This window comes from Phaethon aethereus, assembly GCF_964289735.1.
Source record: "Phaethon aethereus genome assembly, chromosome: 1".
NCBI classification, from domain to species: domain Eukaryota; kingdom Metazoa; phylum Chordata; class Aves; order Phaethontiformes; family Phaethontidae; genus Phaethon; species Phaethon aethereus.
In genome coordinates, this window is record NC_138575.1 from 6,830,525 (window position 1) to 6,852,626 (window position 22,102).

Sequence of the window (22,102 nt, forward strand, 5' to 3'; positions counted from 1 at the left end):
AAGGAGGATCCTGGGAACTACAGGCCTGTCAGCCTGACCTCTGTTCCAGGGAAGATTATGGAGCGGTTGGTCTTGAGAGTGCTCACAGGGCACCTGCAGGACAACCAAGGGATCAGGCCCAGCCAGCATGGGTTCATGAAAGGCAGGTCCTGCTTGACCAACCCGATCTCCTTCTATGAGCAGGTGACCCACCCAGTGGATGAGGGAAAGACTGTGGACGTCGTCTACCTGGACTTTAGTAAAGCCTTTGACAGCGTCTCCCACAGCATTCTCCTGGAGAAACTGGCAGCTCGTGGCTTAGACAGGTTTACTCTTCGCTGGGTAAAGAACTGGCTGGATGGCCGAGCCCAGAGAGTTGTGGTGAACGATGTTAAATCCAGCTGGTGGCCGGTCACAAGTGGTGTTCCCCAGGGCTCGGTTCTGGGGCTGGTCTTGTTCAATATCTTTATTGATGATCTGGATGAGGGAATCGAGTGCTCCCTCAGTAAGTTTGCAGATGACACACAGTTGGGTGGGAGTGTTGATCTGCTGGAGGGTAGGAGGGCTCTGCAGAGGGATCTGGACAGGCTGGATCGATGGGCCGAGGTCAACTGTATGAGGTTTAATAAGGCCAAGTGCCGGGTCCTGCGCTTTGGCCACAACACCCCATGCAATGCTACAGGCTTGGGGAGGAGTGGCTGGAGAGCTGCCCGCCGGAAAGGGACCTGGGGGTGCTGGTTGACAGCCGGCTGAACATGAGCCAGCAGTGCGCCCAGGTGGCCAAGAAGGCCAACAATGTCCTGGCCTGTATCAGAAATAGTGTGGCCAGCAGGAGTAGGGAAGTGATCGTGCCCCTGTACTCGGCACTGGTGAGGCTGCACCTTGAATCCTGTGTTCAGTTTTGGGCCCCTCACTACAAGAAGGACGCTGAGGTGCTGGAGCGTGTCCGGAGAAGGGCAACGAAGCTGGTGAGGGGTCTGGAGCACAAGTTTTATGGGGAGTGGCTGAGGGAACTGGGGTTGTTTAGTCTGGAAAAGAGGAGGCTGAGAGGAGACCTTATTGCTCTCTACAACTACCTGAAAGGGGGTTGTGGCGACGAGGGTGTTGGCCTCTTCTCCCAAGTAACTAGTGATAGGACAAGAGGAAATGGCCTCAAGTTGCGCCAGGGGAGGTTTAGATTGGATATTAGGAAAAATTTCTTCACCGAGAGAGTGGTCAAGCATTGGAACAGGCTGCCCAGGGAGGTGGTGGAGTCGCCATCTCTGGAAGCGTTCAAAAAACGTGTGGATGTGGCACTTCAGGACATGGTTTAGGGGACATGGTGGTGCTGGATTAATGGTTGGACTTGATGATCTTGAAGGTCCTTTCCAACCTAGTGATTCTGTGATTCTGTGAAGATCCTGCCTACAGACTCAGCAAACACCAGACTAAAGACTTCCACTGTCTGCCTGGTATATGAGAGAGAAATGTTAACTCAAGAACAGAACCTTTCACAGCACAGGTTCCATCACACAAACGACAATGTTGAAACAAGTGTGAATAATTTTATATACAATATAAAATGGAGAGGAGTGGCTGAGGGTCATGCTGCCACCCAAGACAAGCTGGAGAAATGGGCTGACAGGAACTTCATGAAGTTCAACAAGGAGAGGTGCAAAGTCCTGCACCTGGGGAGGAACAACCCCATGCACCAGTACGTGCTGGGGACCACCCAGCTGGAAAGCAGATTGACAGAAAGGACCTGGGGGGCCTGGAGGGCACCAAGTTGAACAGAAGCCAGGACTGTGCCCTTGAAGGAAAGAAGACTAAAGGTATCCTGGGCTGCGTTAGACAGAAGTATTGCCAGCAGGTTGAGGGAGGTTGAGGTAATTTCACCTCTGCTCATCAGTGGTAAGGCCACACCTGGAATACTGTGTCCAGTTCTGGGTTCCTCAGTACAAGACAGACATGGACATATTGGAGAAACCGCAAAGATGAAGGGGCTTGACCATCTCTGCTGTGATGAAAATCTGAGAGAGCTGGGACTGTTCAGCCTGGAGAAGAGAAGGTTCAGGCAAATCCCATCAATATATATAAATACCTGAAGGGAGGGTGCAAAGAGGACAGAGCCAGGCTCTTTCCAGCATGCCCAGTGACAGGACCAGTGGAAATGGGCACAAACTGAAACACAGCAGGTTCCCTCTGAACATCAGGAAACACTTTTTCACTGTGAGGATGACCAAGCACTGGCACAGGTTGCCCAGGGAGGTTGTGGAGTCTCCATCCTTAGAGATACTCAAAAGCTGTCTGGACACAGTCCAAGGCAGCTGGCTGTAGGTGGCCCTGCTTGAGCACAGGGTTTGGACCAGATGACCTCTAGAGGTCCCTTCCAACCTCAACCATTCCGTGAGCCTGTATAATTCTGCGATTTTCTGAAAGTGACATGGCTGCACCACATCTCAGGGGGGTGATCCCACACATACTTCACAGCAAAACTAATTTCTGATAATCATTCAGTCACCAAACAGTTGATGAAAATATACATGAGCAAACTGATTATTAGCTAACTGAATATCTTTACTGTAAGTACCATACTACTGCCCTCTGCTGCCTTTTATTTCCTTATGTAATATAAGGTTGAAAATATGTTGAGAAACACTGGGTTGCGTCTATATACTTGCAGAATCCTAACCTACTCTTCTGTTCTCTCTGGATAATAATTAAAATAAAAAGTAGAAAATTCTGCAAGTGACTTGACTTTTTCTTCTACCTCTGGGCAGATGAAACAAGTCAATCTTCAACAAATTCTTTAAAATTAAGGCTTTCTTAAAATAATAGCTCAAAACAAAATACAACTTTATAAACTCAGAGTTCAGACAATCATTGTATGAAAACATCCATCATTCAAAGAATGATGTTACGGAATCCACGATGTTTCCGTCTGCATAGGACATCAAAAAAAGAAAGTCATCCTTGGTAGACAGAATTATATAAATGCAACTTAAATAAAAATACAGGTTCAAGTTCTGTACCACATCTAAGCTGATATTCAGCCAAAGATGGTTGTCATAAACTCTTGCAATTATTACTAATATTGTCGATCCTGAAGTAGATAGGACAAGTGGCCACTAGATGAGGCCCTACCACCTGGGAACTCAAATGGAGCTTCACATGCAAAAAGAAACTGGACCCGTAAATTGGACCTTCCCACTGTGAAACAAGAGAATATATAGAATGAATTGAAAAGCTTACTTTGTAAGAATAAAAAAAAAAAAAAAAAATCTCAAATGTGGAATAGTTCAAATTAGCTATCATCTCCAATAATGAAGTCCATGACATCCAACATTCAGTGTGGCCTCCATGCAAAAAACCTGGAAAACATACAACCTCCCCTTCCTTCCCCTGCCCCAATCTCTCCAGCTCATAAACCCAACTAGATCCTGGACAAGAAACGAGGGTGCTATTACACAGCACTAGTCTGAAGAGTGGCAACTGGCATTCTTGCTGTTGCAAGATATAAACATGGTTGTCTTGAAAATACAATTTTCTCAGTTATATCAGGAAGAGCTGCAGAAGCAGCTGAGGGACTCTGCCACCTCAAAAAGAATCAGTGATGAAAAGTGTAAGAATTAAATTCTGAAGTCTCACAAGAAAGTACATTTATAATTAAAAGAAAGTGTATTTATAAAGGCTGCTGCCTTTAGAGGTTCTTCCAACTTCTGTGCGTTGCATAAAAGGAAGAAACAGTGCAAATACAAGAAGTTGCTCAATCTTATTCAAAAAATCTCAGGGATGCGAAGAGGGTTCTTCATTAAGGCTCTGTGTTCAGACTCCAAACTAAGTGGAGTCTTGATTATTATATTCTGTATGAATGCCAGAACAGCTGGAAATTGCCAGCTACCCTGACTGTTTCTCTTCTTCCTTTCCCTCTCAATTTAGGCAACTTCAGAGATAGATGAAGGTAGACAGTGAAAGACAGAAATACTTTGGGAATATAATATATAACAGTATTATTTGATCTTTTCTGAAAGTTATGATCATACTAAACCAGGAAGAATTTACTATCTGTGGTGGTTAATTGTACCCTGGATTATTAAGCAGTAGAATACAAATAGGAAATAAAAGCATAAGCTAGAAAAAGACCACACAAACACAAACTTTGCTGCTCTATGATGCTTGCTGCATAAGAAATGACTGATGGGGAGATGAAAGCTTTGCTTTGACAAATATCAATCACACAAAGACACAAGGGTAGTTACAGATTTCAGACACTGGTGTCTGTAAGAATGATGACGACTCCACTGAAAAGATGCCTAAATAATCATACAGGAATCGAGGAGTTTTGTACATGGTTATGGAGTCATACATGAGTTCATTTTATTATGTCATCCTTCATTACCTCTAAATCATTACTCAAATATGGTAGAGACTGGCACATTTCTGGTCTCAATGTGATAACTCTTCCATCTCTTTCCAGGTCCTCATGGTCACACATTGCTGCCCTCCACTCTCCACACCCTCCCTTTTTTTTTTTTTAAATTAGGTTTAAGCACAGAAGTTCTAATGGGAAAACAGTGTGACATTCCCAGAGCCCTACCTCTCTTGAGATATTCTTCTACAGTGAGTATCAGGGGAAGATGTAAATTGAAGCATCTCACACGCACATACACACACACTTCAGTGTGTTAATGTCTTCTCATTAACTCTCCTTGTGAAGTTATGACAGAAAAAAATAAGGAAGCAGCCTACAGGCAGCTCTGCAAGGCTATTAAATGAAAACTGTACTTTGCAATTAAGCATATGACAGTTTAGGATAATGTAATCAAATATATGGATTCATTTACACTATGTGTACAGTATGAACAGATTCCTTCAAGCCAAAACTCTCTCAGCTGTATATTATGAAGGCTCACTACAAACAGGCTGTGTAAAGTCCTGTACTTTGTACATACCTGCTCTGTTCCTGACACCATCACCTTCTCTGACTCGCCCTTGCTCTCTTTTTAAGAACACAAGCATCTCTCAAGCATGCCATTTTCCAAAACCAAGCCATCGCTACAATTATAATCTATAACCCTACAACATTATTACTGTTGTTGTTGCTGCAATGTTCCCTTCAGTGCTGTTTGTAAGAATGCTCATTTCAGGAGCAGTCTGACTGCTCAGAAACCATGGGAATGTCAGGTGAAGTGAGTCTTTTAAGATACAGGCTGTTCATTTTCTTTAGCAATTTGTTCCTCTAGTGTTAACCACTTTACCCAATCAAGTGAAGACAGAAAGTGAGAGTCAGGAATTGTTCTTGCGACTATTGCTTCCGTGCTTCAAGGCGGTGAGCATGGAAAGCTGGTGCATGCTTCCAACACACTTTCAGATAAAAACTGTCTTTGAGTTTTGTACAACCCTGAGAACATCACCAGACTTTCCATAAAGAGCAATGACAAATAACATCTGACTTCCCACTGCATGCTCGGGAGGAGGCTGATTCTTTATCCTGTATATTCTGGTCCATTTACCACATAAGATGTGAGAAAGAATAAGGAAAACACCCTTGGTTTTGAAGTCTCATGTGCTCCACCAGAGTTCAACAACCAGTGAAAAATTTTCCTAGCCTCAAGCAAAGTTCATCTCCTTTATAAACATATTGAATTATTCCTGCCACTATTTATAGTTCAGCCTTTAATTTGTTACGAGAACTGAAACTCTTTCTGCTCAGCTGATCTGTTTTACCTTCTGCATGCTTGTTGACTAGAGGATTATTCAGTTAAGTCATGGACTGACATAACTGATGGGTAAAGAGGAAGACCACTACTGCTGCTTAGACAACACGTAGCTACGGTGTTACCTGAAAGGTCATATTTAACACCCTCTTTGCAAACGAAGTAGCTGTCACACAGTTTTTTTGATCATCCCTTCAACTCGGGAACATACTTGATCTTCAAATCACCCACTCCTCACAAGTAAAGAAACAAAGCCACAAGTGTTATGGCCTCTAGCTTTTCCTTCCAGAGAAGATCACAGAACAGAAAGTAGTAGTATTCAGGTAATAAATTATTATTTTTTCTGTAAGGTCTTCGACATGGTCCCCCACAACATCCTTCTCTCTAAATTGGAGAGATATGGATTTGATGGGTGGACTGTTGGGTGGATGATCGCATCCAAAGGGTAGTGGTCAACAGGTCAATGTCCAAATAGAGACTGATGACAAGCAGTGTCCCTCAGGGGTCTGTACTGGGACCAGTACTCTTTAATATCTTCATCAGTGACATCGACAGTGGGATCAAGTGCACCCTCAGCAAGTTTGCAGATGACACCAAGCTGAGTGATGCGGTTGACATGCCTGAAGGATGGGATGCCATCCAGAGGGACCTGGACAAGCTTGAGGAATGGGCTCGTGTGAACCTCATGAGGTTCAACAAGACTAAATGCAGGGTCGGATTCAAGGCAACCCCTGGTATCAGTAGAGGCTGGGGGATGAAGGGATGGAGGGCAGCCCTGCCCAGAAGGACTTGGGGGTACTGGTGGATATGAACCAGCAACGTGCGCTCGCAGCCCAGAAGGCCAACCCTGTCCTGGGCTGCATCCAAAGCCGTGTGACCAGCAGGGCAAGGGAGATGATTCTGCCCCTCTGCTCCACTCTGCTGAGTCCCCACCTGCAGCACTGCGTCCAGCTCTGGGGGTCCCCAACATAGCGAGGACATGGACCTGTTGGGGATGGTCCAGAGAAGGGCCACCAAAAAGCTCAGAGGGGTGGAACAGCTCTGCTGTGAGGACAGACTGAGAGAGTTGGGGCTGTTCAGCCTGGAGAAGGCTCCAGGGAGACCTTGCCGCCTGCCAGGACTGAAAGGGACTTATGAGAAAGATGGGGACAGGCATTTTATCAGGGCCTGTTGCCATAGGACAAGGGGTTTTAAACTAAAAGAGGGTAGATTCAGACCAGATCTAAGGAAGAAATTTTTCACAACAAGGGTGGTAAAACCCTGGCCCAGGTTGCCCAGAGAGATGGTAGGTGCCCCATCCTTGGAAACATGCTAGGTCAGGTTGGACAGGGCTCTGAGCAGGATGATCTAGTTGCAGATGTCCCTGCTCATTGCAGGGGGATTGGACTAGATGATCTTAAAAGTCCCTTCCAACCCAAACTATTCTATGATTCCATGCTGAGTAAATTTCTCCCTCTACTTAAACTGTAGTATCTCTGCTCCCTGCTCATCAGGCTAACAAGTACTCTGGTCTCAATATCTCCCTTTCAAGTTTTCCACTTCACACAGAAAAATTTACTAAAAGAAAAGGCTAGTAAAGGAGTAAGCTAATGCTGCAGGCCAGTCATGCAGGCATTAACCTGGGATGCCTAACAGTTTGCCTCAGCAAAATACAGGTGGATCAGCATCATCAGAAAATAGCAACAGAATCCCCAACAGAAAACACAAGTTTTAAGCCCTATTGAGGAGAAGAGGGAACTTGATTTAGGAACCTCACATTCTGTGCATTATCCACCAAATGGCCACAAAAAGAACAGTTGTGAAAACCTCCCCAGAATACAGTGCTGGGAATATAGCCTTTCCAGCAAGTTTTCCCCACTCAAAATTTTTGCATAATCTTAAATGATCAAGACTACAACTCCAGCAAATAAGCTAGTCACACAAAAATCCCTACCTAGCTTTTAAAGCAAGTAAAAGCACTTAGCACTTAATGGCATAGCTAACATAACCCACTTTCTGTCATTACCCCCAGACCATTTTTAGTTGCCTGAGTCAGACAAAAATAATTCTGTAACTAAAAATCCAAAAAGCAATTTAGAATTATTAATGGGCAATTCACTTACTTAAAATTCACCTGCAGCTTCACTTTTTTTTAAGAAATATTGTAGCACTGCTGGGCACTGTTAAGTAGCTGCCAGCATATTTCAGTTCTTCCATATTGATCCCAAATTTAAAAAAGCCTATCAAGATATAAAGTATTCTATTCAACAGTAGATCCCGTTCGTACTATAAAAAAATGCACTACTTTTGAAGATTATGAATGTTGCGTTGCATATTAGTCACAAAAAAACCAGACTTATGCCAAGGGGGCAGAGCACTGAATGGCTTCCTATATGTTTTACCTTCTAACTTACTCAGTGCAACTCTTCTTTTCACAAAGCAACCACGTATCTTGGGATATCCTAAGATATCTGTGCCAACAAGCATGATAATTTAAACATCAAACTGTATGCCCCATGTTATGACTAATCAGTTTCCTTGGAGAGTTATTCAAGGAGGTTTTCACTGATCCATGACTGTAAGCTATCCTAGACCCTTCAGCAAACCTGGGCTGCAACAAGAAAAAAAAGAAGGAAAAAAATGGAAGCCATAGAAGAGAAGATTAATAATAAAAAACCTTCATAGATTTTAGTGAGATGCCACCAGTATCTCAAAAGAGCAACTATAAATTTCAATATTAAGTAGCACAATATCCAGCATACAAAGGAATATAAAAATTAAATTTAAAATTTGTAACCTCAATAATAATAACATATAATCATAAAGGGGGTTTATGATTCCTGAAGAATTCAGCTACAGCGATTCAAAGGTGTCCCTTTTTTCCAAGTTTATAGAGATTTTTTTTTTTCCTCCTTCACATTTTCAAGGCATAAATCAAATACAACTTCTAGCTCTCTGCAAGACGAGACAAGTAGATCTGATGCTTCATCCACTCCACAGATTATTTTGCAACATGAACACAGTATGCTGCGTGATCCCAGTTCCAATCCCACAGTGTAAGCGCAATGCAGTACAGCACACAATTATTACTATCAATATGCTAGAGAGCCCATGCAATATAGCCCTTAAAAATTCCTTGCATTTGACTACCAGTTTTGTTGGGTTATTATGTATTATTGCATTTTTGAAGAATAAAAAGCTTTTTCCTTTCATTGTGTCATGACCTCCCTCCCCCCCCAGATCTCAGAGACAATCTAATTTAAGGTTATACATTCATTCAGAAGTGATAGCTAATGAAAAAAGCATGCATAACTTTACCTTTTCGCTATTTTTGTATTTTTCCCAGCTTTTCAGCATCTTAAGCCATTTTGTAGTTCTTTCAATTTCAAGGTGCTTTTGCTGAAAAGAAATAAGAATTTTTTTAATCTTTTCAATTGATGAATACATTTTAAATTATTTATTTTATGTATTTTGAAAATTGAGAAAAGTTTTAACACAGCATCATCAACTTCTTATCCACTCATCTAAGAACAGCAACAAAGAGTAACACTGATTCCCTTAAAACAACCAAAAACCAAGCAGAAATACAATTCTTTACATAGTGCCGAAAATAAGTATTTTGTAAAAGGAGTTTAAGCACAAGACTTAAACTTAAAACTTAAGACACAAGTTTCTTCTCTAGACATTTTTGTTAAGTACAAGAAACTTCAATTTGTTTTTATATTCAGTAAATTTTCAGTCAAATAATTTCTGCTGCAAGCTTTTTTGGAGTTAGTTGACTCTGAAATGATGATAATCTTTACCCAGACTTGCCCTAAACACAATTAGCTACTTTTTTCCAGTGATCACACAAACTATCCCTTCTTAAAAGGCACAAAGTACATGAACAAAAAACAAATGCATGCAAGAGCAGCAGTGCAGTAGCAGAAGTGGGAATAAGCTCTAATTCTGGGCATTAAAAGCTAGAAAGCCTTGCTATAATTCTCATCCTTGGCTTGGTACGTTTTTAACTAAATGGCCCTGTATCTTAAGAACAAGGATTTCTGCTGAAGGTAAGATCTACTTGCTTAAATTATATTACTGACAAGAATATTTCAGTAGCAAGGTAATAAAATGAGAATTCAAAACAAAACAAACACCATCTTCTAAAAATAAATAGTTATATTACGCAGTATAAGACATAATGCAATAAATATGTGAATTCCACACATTATTTACATTATATACGGCTTTAAAAGCATAGGACAACACTACTACCTTAAAGATTGCCGTTCTACCTGTGAAAACCTTGCTACTGTTCCCATCAACTTCTTGAATTTGGGAACAAACAAGCACTTGGAATTAGCAATTTTAGCCCCTCAAACTGCAAGACACTTTGGCTCTTTAAAGACAAAAATCTGTATTTTGTTGGCTTCCATGATATGAAGATTTTTAGTACATATTTTTACTGCCCAGTTTTACATGCTGTAAATTAGGCAAGTTCTCTCTAGTTATACTACAAAGTTAACTATTAACTGGGTTTTTTTTTAATTTTTTAATGACACTATTTCAACTCTTTCACAATGCTTTGGAGCTGAGGATCAATATTGGAAAAGCTAAAGCAGACAAATGTATGTGTGTAGCTATTGCTTTCTATTCAAAGATGAATATAAAAAAATATTCAGGGTTTTTTGTGACAGACATCCCCTCTGCCTCCAACTTCAAATCCAGGGCTTAATAAAGCCAGGAAGGATATTCTGCTTCGTATGGTTAGTGATGCAATCTGGTAACAATGTAAGAGTTTAATTTCAAAGCTCTGCAGGATACTGAAAACTTATTAATACTTTCATTAACTGCATCTGAAATGTTGGGGGAAAATATAAAAGAAAATTATTGCTTATCGTCTCAATAGAATTCTGATTTTACTTCTAGCTTTTGCTCATCAGAATTTGTGCATTTTTTCTTGGCTATCAATGCAACAAAATGGGCAAAGGACTTCTTTAAGAGCCCAAAGCCCTGCATGTGCAGAAGTACAACCTGATGACTATTTAGGTGCACCCCAACCATGACTCAGTCCATTAAGTGTCCTGGAAATAAGCTGCTTTTGGTTTTTTTTAAGTTATTTTTGTTTTAATCCAACTGATGTAAGCCTGACATAAGAAAGTTATGGGGAAAGAAGTGCCTCTACTCTTTCAACCTTAACTTACCTAACTATTCATGTTGCAATCAACTGCTCACATTCTTGTTCAGGTTCCATGCTGTATTTGGTATTATCTCAACCACTTGTTTTTTTTAATTTTTTTTTTTTAATTATTTAAAAGACTTTTCTTAAGACTTGGGGTAGAGGGGAACTGTAGAAAAACTGGTGCTTCCCAGATTTTATAGGTTTCACAACACTGTTTCTGATTCTCCTCCACACTCACAAGCCCTTTAAGAAATACACATTTTTAACATGTCTTAAAGCAGATGTTCTCTAGGCATAGTTTAGACTGCAGGAATAACATTGCTATCAAGTCAGGAAAGGTCTCTGCCCGAAACAGGTTGTTCAGATAATTGGTAAGAAAAATAAAACCCTATCTGCTCCCACAGTCTTTCTGTTTGTATGTTTGATCTATTTTCAAGATTTTTGGTCTTCTGAGCCAGCAGCTCACTTCAATTGTATGTTTGTTCAAGCTTTTATGTCTTCTGTGTCAATTTATCCCAGTTCTCAAGTGATGCTACTATAGTCAAAATAGCAATTAGTTCTGTGTTCAGTTGTTCAAAACTTTTAGCTATTTTTTTTCCAGTCTGAATTATGTTCACTTTCGTGTTTAACAGGTGCAATACTAAAAACATGGACAGATCTGAAGCAGCTCATTGCAGAGTAGATAGATGCTGCTGCTGGTCTTTCAGGCAAGTTCCATGTAGTTGTCACCAAAAAAAAAAAAAAAAAAAAAAATCCATTTATCTGTCTTCTGAGTACATTTTACACTTTGAAGCATTTTTGCCATTGGGAATAACAGAATCCCTAACTGAAGCAGAGAAGGTTTCTTACTCTCTTGTCAGTAAATAATACACTACTGAAAGCAAAAAAGCATGAAGTTAAGTTGGCAAGCATCCATCTTCTATACAGCGCACTACCTTCCTGGAGAGCAACCATGCTAGAGCCGAGGCGTAAAGCCTCAGACAAAACCAGAACTCGCTGAACTGTTCCCTGGAGAATTTATAATCAAGTAAACCAAAGATAAAACCAAACAAACTGAAAATTACTTACAAAACATTTCATAGCACTTCAAAAACAGAGTCAGACACAGACTCCAGATTTCCTGAGGTCAGTTCTCTGTCTACTTTTCTCCTCTAAATGATCTTTCCGCCCCCAGTTTTATCTCAGATGTGCTTCATGATTCATCTGAAGGTTATGTAGTTCATAATTTAGGACAATGATTCGATGCATTTAAGTCACCAAATGCACAGCAAGGTAATGAAGCATCAAAATTACTCTGTATTCACACTAATAAGACATATTCTGAAAGTATCATGCGCATTAATACACAGACAGAAAACCCAGCTTAAGCTGTATATGAAGAAGAGAGATTCAAAATTCACAAGGATACACAAACCTTTAAGTAAGTCGCAAACTAAATGAAAACATGACTTTGAAACAAGTTTTTAAATTCACAAGTAAGGCAAAAGGAAAGTATACGTCGTGCCAAATAAGTCATTTTAAAAGAAATTGCACAGAAAGCTTTTAGTCCTTGCCTACATTAATATGACACATTAATTATCCTCTGAATGATATCTTGAAAATTGTAAAGATTCAACCACCACTGACAGAAAGCAGATAAATATCAAACCAGCAGAGGTCAGGGTATCATCAGGAGTATAACCAGGAGTCTAATACAGGAGCATTACTGTATAATTATAAAAAGACACTAGGTTTGCAGTTCAACACTGATTCAATAAATACAGTTTCTATGCTGACATTTTGTCTGAGACGGCATGAAGACAGTACAGGACAGAGAACTGGGACACTATTTTCCCCCAATAATTTAAGGCTAACTAGAAAGCCACAGTGAATCAGAGCTTTGAAACATATACCACAGTAACCGCAAGCTGTCTAGTATGAAAGCTGGCTTAGATTCACCACCCTGCTGTGTCCTTCTGATGGAAATTAAATGGTATATACACTCACTATTTTATTACATGTAATGAAACATGGCATAGAAAATGCAACCATTTCAGGCTGCATACGCAGAAACACACATAAACCAATGCAAAACAAAAGGGACTTAGAAGTTCCCTTCTTTTACAAGAAGCATTTCTTACTAGCCCTATACTGAAGCTCAAAATAATACATTTTCAGAAGCAGTACTGCTCTTAACACTAGGGGAGCTGAGCTGCCCTGGAAAAAATCATTCTATCACTCTTCCATGCGCTCTACTGATTTGTGCAGCCAAGAGGGCTAACTTTAAACTTACAGCTTTAAATAATTTGTCATGAGTTTCCTGATGATACAGAAGATCAATACGGACAAACAAGAAGGATCTGATCTGGTCTTGGAGATAACAATAAGCCTGACAGACCAAGGGGAAATTCCAATAGTATCTAGGCCTAGACAAGTAGAAATTCAGTTCCCAATGATTTTAATAAAAGCTTTCCATGTTCCCAAAACATCAGTTCCCAAACTTGACCTCCAGCACCCTCCAAGAGTAGCAGTTGTTTTGGACTAGGGCCTGCACCAGCTGCTGGCAGGTCCTGCACGTCCAGAATATACCTGGCTCGTCAACTCAACATTACAAGGCAGGTCATCATGTTTCAGTGGCAGCAAAGGTATTTGTCACCACTTCTCAAACCAGAAAAGCACGCTGCACTCATCAAGGGAGGGCAACGTACACCTCAGCATCAAAGTCACCACCTCACTTGGACAATCCATCCACCCAGCACAGCTGATGACAGCTCGTGACACAGAGACAACAGCTCTCGCTCTTTCACCGCAGAGCCGGGTGTGATCTCTCAAGCAGCTCTGTTTCCTTTATTAGGTCGAAGGATAGGTGAGGAAAATTCATCTCTCATTGCAACTAGTAAATGTAAGACTGTGTGGGCCCCAAGGAATCTGTGGGCAAGCTAACATGGCCGCAAGGACCACAGTCCTTATGGGACTTAGAACATGTTTCTTTGGGGATGCAAATCACCAAAATGCTTCATCTCCTCATTTCACAATGATTTACATTTTAAAAAGTAGTAGATCTGTAAAAGTTTACTTCCTAGTCAAAAAACTGGAAGACACTGGACTTACCTTTTCTATCGCTGCATCATGGACAGGAAGCTCCTCTGGACTGAAAACAAAGACAAAGTTCATATTACTCTTGGTTAATCTTGGCACAAAATCATTTCTCTACAGGTTCTTACAAGTAACCATTTATTTAACAATATGTAGTAATGAGTAAACAAGAATTCTGAACTTTAGAGAAGACGAGGACACACAGGAACCCTTGGAATTTATCTTTTAAACACAGTAAAACTCACACTATTTTAAGTACAGAACTAGAAGTATTTCAATCTTAATCCTTCTAAATCAAAGTAGTTGCATAGCTTCAAAAGACAAGGACTTCAGAAAGTTTATTTTTTCTGTAGTAAAAGCACCCTATGCTATACTACTGAACTGAAACCCGAGTACATTTTTGGTTTTGTTTATTGGACCATACTACAGTTAGCTGAAATACCCCTATAAAAGGTTTTTCCTCCTTTACCACTGTGCCCTGGGAAAGGCACCGAGACTTGACTTAGCAGAGTTCACTTCCAGTTTCTCAAAACTCTACAAAACTCACTCTGAGTAACAGGGAGGAGGTGGTAGGAAAAAACCCAACAAAAATCAGTTTTATTACTAGGTATCTAATTAATAGTAAAAAATGCAGTCCTTTCACTTCTTAGCCTAACTCTAAAGAGGCAGGTTATGAATTGAAAGCTTGAAAAGCAGCCTTTGAAGAGATACATTTTCAGACTTTATATTATTTTCGTTTCATTCTGAGGGCTCTAACTTCTGTTTATCAAAGAAACTTGTTTTCTTATCAAAAGTAACTGGACCACTTTGATGCCAGATGAGCCTGCCTTCCTTTGCCTGCATCATCTACAGCTTCTGAAAACAGCAGCTCACCTGTAAGTAGCAAGGCTCCCTTTTTCTGCTCTACAGATCAGATAAATAACACATCCAACAAAACCCTGTTTAAAAGGGACTAAAGAGCAGGTACTATGTGAAGTCCCTTTAAAAAAAATCCTACCGAGTCTTGATATCATAAAAAAATTCCTACCCACATCATTATAGCTTTCTATAGCAAGGACATTAAACCCCAGTATTTCAGACCTGTACCAAATCTGTGCAAGGGCAAAAAAAAAAAAACACTAGGGAAAGGCTACAAAACTATTTGTTGCTACCGTCAATGTAAGAACAGAGTGATGCAAAATGCCTGAATTATATTTGATCTCATTTCATATTCAGAAGTTCTATTTGAATACAAGAAATACATCTGAATTACTTTGTCTAATGGAAGAAGCTTGCTCCAGTCAACACCTTTCTGAGACCACACACACCAGTCAAAGTTTCCAGTACACAGCCTAGAAGCTAATTTAAAAACCAAAGAGTGTTCCTTTTGAACCAAAGAGATTATGCAAAGAGCATAATCCATTCATTTACAAGCACCTTCCAAGTACCTGAAAGTTTTCTTGACAAACATCATCAAAATCCAAAAAGATCTGATTAACATCTAACGCACTAGAAACAGCCAATATTAAGCGCTACCTGAGGTTGCAAATGCTATAAAATTATAGTATTGTGCACATTCCCATATAACTAAATGAACAAACAAAAAGTAGGCCCTTTGTAATGCCAAGTGTCAGCTAGAAATTAAGGTTATTTGAACATAAGTGAAAAAATAAGCAAACAGGAAGAAAAAAAAAATCAACTTAATGATCTGCTTTTGAGGGGGTTGTTGTTTGTTTTGGCTTTAAATCCAAAGATTGCTGAACCTTTCAAACGTCACTTAAAATTTTCAATTCTTCAGTGACAGTTGCAGGCACTGTCTACCTCCACCAGAAGCATCAGTCTCCCACAGCAAGACGAGCGCACAGCAGCTTCATTCTTCAGGGCCCTACAAGCTCACACCAGCATCTGGCTGCGCACACAAGAAACTTTTTCCTCCAGTGCCCCCAGCAGCATGCAAGACACCGATGTGACAGTTCCACGTCCCTGCAGACTCACGCTGGACACAGCAACGCCTCTGCTTGACTGGTACCACTTGACAGCTTCTCTTCACATTTGCTAATGTGACAAGGAAGCTAATCACGTGAAAGATTAATCAAATCTTATTTTACCACAAAGTAAAAATTAATCGCAATGATATATTAAGGAACTGCTCTTTGCTAATTTTGCAAGTTGCCATCAACGTGCAAACAAAAGGCATGGTTGAATCTGCCACGCCATGAAAGGCAGCTCCTGTGTCCTGGGCAACAGACACCGTACTCCCTCCCTAAATTAACCCAGCAGCAAATTTATGACCACACTCCTCGTTTTTTCTTTAGCTACACAGATATGCACTAATACCACATACCTGTACATTTTAAGCACTGAAATTCCACAGGAGCACATTAAGTCAGCCCCAAGTTTTCATTCCCTGGGATGCTGCTGGCAGCTCAGCCAATGGCCCTGGGCTGCTCAGTAACTCGCTGGACTGGAACACATTGGTCCTGGAGATCTTCCTCTCAATTAATTAGATTGCACTAACTACGCCCATGTACTCACATCCATAATATTCAAATCTATCCTGCAAGGACTGAGGGAAAGGCAGAGTGGGCAAACAAACTCTCTCAAGCCCTTAAAGATATTTTAAATAAATACATTTCCATTTAGCATATGTGTTTTCTATGCAGAAGCACCTTATAGATTCCCACTCCCCTTAAAAAGGATTAGGAGGGATCAGGCACAAAATCAAATAATGTCTGTTAATCAACATAATTTTATTGTACTTCCTTTCTTTATAATGATGAATCTCTCCCAGTCTAGCCAATCTAATATTGTCATACTTTCATTATTTATTTTAATGTTGAACCTTCTCCCACCATCACCCTATTTAAACTTGTATTTTTCAATGTGTTTTATCTGTGTACTTCACCAAGTAATAATATGAAGTAGTAAACAATATTAACATAATATAGCCACATCCTGCCCTAAGATGACTGCTTTCCTTTAATAGCTCAAGTAATACTTATTTAGGGGATACAGAGAAGAACAGGACTGATTAACGTAATTAGCTTGGAACCATACCGTGCTTGATATCCAAAAGAGGAGTTTTTCAGTTCTTTTAACTGAACTCCTGTAAATATGGTCTCACTCAGCAGAAACAAAATCTTAACCCTACTGTCCACAACAAAGAAAGATCCAAACTAGGTAAATTCACCCATTTCATCAGACAGCAATCAAGAATTACTACATCTGGTATGTGCCTTTGCCCCGGGCATAAAGACAAGAGCCTCCCACCTGCAGGCTGGGCTGCCCACGCTGCAGCCTAACAGCAGCTCACGGGCTCTGGCTGTCACTGCCAAGCAGCTCCGCTGTTACAGCATTAAGGGAAAGGTCTGAAGATGGTGTCTGCAGGTTTGGGAGCTGCAAAACGCTGGGACCAAATCCTAACTCCAATAAGAAGCAGGGCCCCCACAAAGGCATGCTGGGTTTCCTACTAGAAGGCTCCTCCAAGACATTTCACTAGGAGGAGGTACTAGGCTCCAAGGTTTGACTATAACTCAGGACCTCTACCCATAGTCCTTACTGGTGGGGATCTGCAGCACCCGCCCAAAGTCTTCTTCCTATCTTTCAATCTGGACTATTAACACCTTCTGATAAGGATTATAAGGCCTATAAATTCAAAGAAATAGGATTTCATTTTGAAGAACAAGGACTTGACTGAAAATGCTTCTTTTATTAGATTATAAGTGATGAATGGATTTTACATGCACCATGATGGCTATCACAGGTTTTCATGAATTTTTCAAGATATCTTAAAGAAATATTAATCTTAAATGCATAAATATCTGACACTTCATAACATTAAACATGCAGATCTTTGGTTTTAATCATTAAGCTATGTGTTGTAATTAGCTTCCTCAAGTAACAGTGGTAGTTTAAATAAATTTAAAAGTCTCAGACTTAACAAGCTTAATCACCTACCCACTGCTGCTGTTTAAATCTGTCTTCTTTAAACAGCACTTTGATATATTTGTTCAATATAAACACAAGGAAAGACTTTCTCATATTAGTCACTCAGGTAATTATTCTTTTCCTACATTTGTATTTAAATCCCAAATATCCCTGCTGGCTCAAATCACAGCATTTTCCTACTTCTGGTTTGGCTTTAATAAATTTAAGAAATGTAAAGGCTCCTCTATCATTTTGCAGCCTCAGTTGAGGATGGCAGATGTTTAATGCAATAATAAACAGTTTTGATATGTTGATAACCCCAGACCTATAAATTCCAGAGGATCAATTCAATTGCACACAGTTCCAAGTTGTAAAAACCCTGACAGACAATTTTTGTTGGAAAAAAGTGGCAAAAATTGACCATAATAGACTAAAAATCTTTACCACAAAACTTACTTTCCCGAAGAGCTGTTAGATTTGGAATTTATTTGTAAGCTGTATTTTAATTTCTTATAACCTCTATTTCAAAACACACCACTTGCTCAAAAACCCTCTCTACTTGCTGTAATCTTTTTTACTCCAGAGAGGATTAGCCAGTGCACTGCGAAAACTTTGGAGGTCCTTTATCCTGAAACATGTTGCAGGAATAACGGTGATATGTGCAAGTCATTACTTAATTTTTACAAAAAGTCAATTAAATTCAATATTCCTATATTACTGAATTCACTATAACGTGACTATTAAAACACTCAAAGCCTCATAAAACCTGTGGAGCAGTCCCTACACAAAATAGCTTCTCAAACTATTTCTCAACTATTTTCTCATGATCTCCTCAAAGTACTACTAAGTGCAATAGTACTTAGTACAACCTTGTATCACTGCACTGGAAAGGTTTCTTGCAGAACACTTAACTTCATGGTCTTGTTGGCTTCACCATGAAGAAATATATGCTGTGTGTTCAGTTCTTCATTTGTGATGCAATGTTAAGTGTTTAAATACATGAGGAAAACATACTTGCTACTAACCAGGAGAATTACTTTGAAGGAATTTAAAAAATAAGTCATTTGTATCATTTTGAAACTTCTGTGATCAAGGAATCTGTTAGTGAAATATCCACAAAAACATCAGTGAGGCATAAAACTCAAAAGCAAAAGTGTCATGAAATAAATTTATGAAGAGTGATCATGCACAGGTAAGATATGAGAAGGGAAGAATACAGTTGACATATCTGAACAAGAAAAGCTTTAGTACAAGTGTAGTTGTTTTTCTATACAATACAAAACTCAGATTGTTGAGTAACAAACTGCAACAACATTTCAGCACTCAGACGTATTAAGAAAAAGTAAATCTTCCCAAGTATGAACAGTTTTTAGACTGTGTAATTTCTCAGAAGTGAGTTGTAGGAGTCTATAGCTTTACTAGACAAAAAATTAGTACCTTCACACTGGGAAACCAATTCTACAACAATAAACACACTGACTAGGTGTTCTCTTAGGTCTGCCTCCCTTTCAGGGTCCGATACACAGCACGTAAAACTGTCAATGCAATACACAGTACTACGGACAGTTACCACAGTGCTTTGCAACAGAATGACACCTTATTTTATATATATGCATACTGTTTCCACGTAGCTTTTACTGCCTTGTGCCATATAACATACATAACTGATCTTTATTCTAAAGTTAGCTGAAAAGTGCTTCACAACCGTCTTACAGAAGGGAAGATAAATAAGACTAATTGTGTAATTCACAGGACACAGCATTGTTACTTATAATTACTATTTTTATGCCTTCATTCTGTCACAAGATGGGCTGCAAAGCAAACTGTTTTCTGAAGTCAGTTGAAAAAACTCATTAACCATTAGAGGTATAAATAAAACAGTATTTCAATGTCATGCCTTTCTTTAGACCTATGATTAAGTTACTCTACTCCTTATAGCACAAATCTAAAGCACAATTTAGTGTCGAATTCAGATCCTTGAGTCCCAAGAAGTTAATTTTCAGAAGAATTCCAATTATGAATGATTGCTTTAATCTCCCAATATTTCAATGAAAGTTAAAGGCAATAGTGTAATTTTCAAAAACCAATACTACATAGAAAAGATTTCTGAAAATATTAAGGAGAAGGTAAGAAAGCTGTTTTTTAAACTATATTATGGATTTTCCACAGGTAAAATTCTATGGATCACTTCTTCCTTCCCATTACACATTTTACTTATATAACTCACAATTTTCTGTGTGTGTCTATCAAAATGATTGGAGCTCTGCTACCATAATCATCCACTTTGAATTTTCACTGAATAACCTCTGAACAGTATGAGGGTTGTGACTATAGCAAATTAAAAAACAGCTTTCAGAATTTTTATTAAATACATAAACAAGCCAAAGCAATTAATTAACATACAGGATATGCCAATGTGATATTCCACAATATAATTATCAGGAAATGTGCTGCAAGAAAGAATTTAATGCTTGCAAAAGATTGGATCACATGTGATTTTGTGACTAGGTTTTAGTTACAATTATTATTTGAGGAGTCTGTGGATGTTGCTGGCAACATGCACAGCACAACGCCATGAACATGTAGGTCCTGTCCAGAAAGTCTCAAGTAATGCGCACTCTCAAAGATAAATCTTTTGATTTTATTTTATCAAATTCAATTAAATCTCAAAGTGGTGACATTTTAGTAAAGTACTTTCCTCCTAGAGAGAAGATAACCTCTCTGTAAAGGTTTTATTCCCAATATAAAAAATTATCAAGAAATTCATAGCAAAAAAGAACCTGTATTTTCACTGCCACATGCTAAAACATATGTTTTCTTGTGTCTTTAGTAGAAGACATATTCTATATGCAAACTTTAAAAGTCTTCCCAGCCTGGAATCAAAAAACCTTTGAGAAAATCTATAATCTGCTTAATTGAGCACAGCAGCATTTCTAGTGATTTCTGATGTCACTTTAATTGAACACAAACAAACACTGAGGTTAAAAACATCTTCTCAAGAATCACATTCCAAGCATTTAAAAAAAAAAAATGGTCTAAGCTACCTTAAAACTCTCAAGAGGCTAAAAGACATAAAAAAATGAATCTTTCTGCCTTGCTTCTGATTTATATATGATATAAAAATATCTAACACACCTAGGATTTTTTTCCTTAGGCGCAGAGAGAGAGAGAGAGAGAGAGAGATACTGCTTTTCAGTACTGCTTGAAGGTTAGTTACTGTGCAGATCACACTATATATTAATAGCAATCCAGGACTTACATGTTGGCAGCTTTATCTATATTAAAATTCATGTGCTATGCAAAGCATATTTCAACATAAATTAATTAAGATGGTAGTTTTCCAGCAATATATATATTTGATCACTGCTGAAGCTCAGTGTTTTATGTACCTACACTTGCTTCTTTTATGAAATAACCTTCTGCAGTCTAAAATTCCATTTTGGTGGGTCTTTCATTTTGGGTCGAGAGTAGCAGCATCTTCGTGCTTCTAAAAACTGTCACTCCAGACCTCTTCTAGCACTCTTAATATTAGTGCCAGTGAAGCACACTCTGGCCATTCCTTATATTCAGTTACTTTAATCTTCTAGAAATGCAAAATATAGTAGATGTGGTAATAATGATTATGTTAAATCCTTACACTTTAGGGCTTAAGCAGTAACTCAAAACCAATGCACATTACTTTATGCATGTTGTATAAATTAAATCAAATCATACATTACCATATTCAATCATTTTTTTAGTTCTGCTACCTAACAGATCTGCACAAAAGGAAGTAGTTCATGAACTCCTCGTACACAGTGGGTCATCTTTTACTCAAATCAAGTAACAGCAGCTACTGTTAACAAAAACACACTATTTGTCCTTAGTTGGCAGAATTATTCTGCAGATTACTTTTGTGTTTGCAATCAAATCTGCAGGATTGCATTCACCTCATTTCTTTCTGCAGAGAACTGTTGAAGTGACAGCCTGGACTAACTCAGCTGAAGGAATGGATTTAAAATTCAAATTTCAACTCAGTCCTAAGAATAAGCTAAAGAAATGGGTACAATTGTGACATAGTTTTAGGAAAAAAATCCATACCATTCTGAATGATAGCAAATAACAACAGAACATTCCTTCCTTCCTTCCATAGAAAGGACCTGCATGAAGGAAGAGTGGCAGAAGAACCATATACTATATCATCATGTTAAGACAAGAAACACATTTCAAATGATTCTTTACAAAACCAAACTTTCATTAAGATGAACAAAGGGAATTAGAAAGGAACATCTTAAATGCTTTTGTAAAGGAACTGAAATTAACA

General features: G+C 39.1%; 1 protein-coding gene across 2 annotated transcripts in view; it reads right to left on the reverse strand.

The window, feature by feature from the left end:
- The window catches only part of USP6NL (USP6 N-terminal like), a gene marked incomplete at both ends in the record, with an annotated part of 104,654 nt that overhangs the window by 35,234 nt on the left and 47,318 nt on the right, over positions 1-22,102 (reverse strand). For both annotated transcript variants that reach the window (XM_082009447.1, XM_082009448.1), the window contains 2 exons: positions 8,973-9,053; positions 13,909-13,948. In XM_082009447.1, the coding sequence (XP_081865573.1) occupies positions 8,973-9,053; positions 13,909-13,948 (121 nt within the window). The remainder of the gene's footprint in view (positions 1-8,972; positions 9,054-13,908; positions 13,949-22,102) is intronic.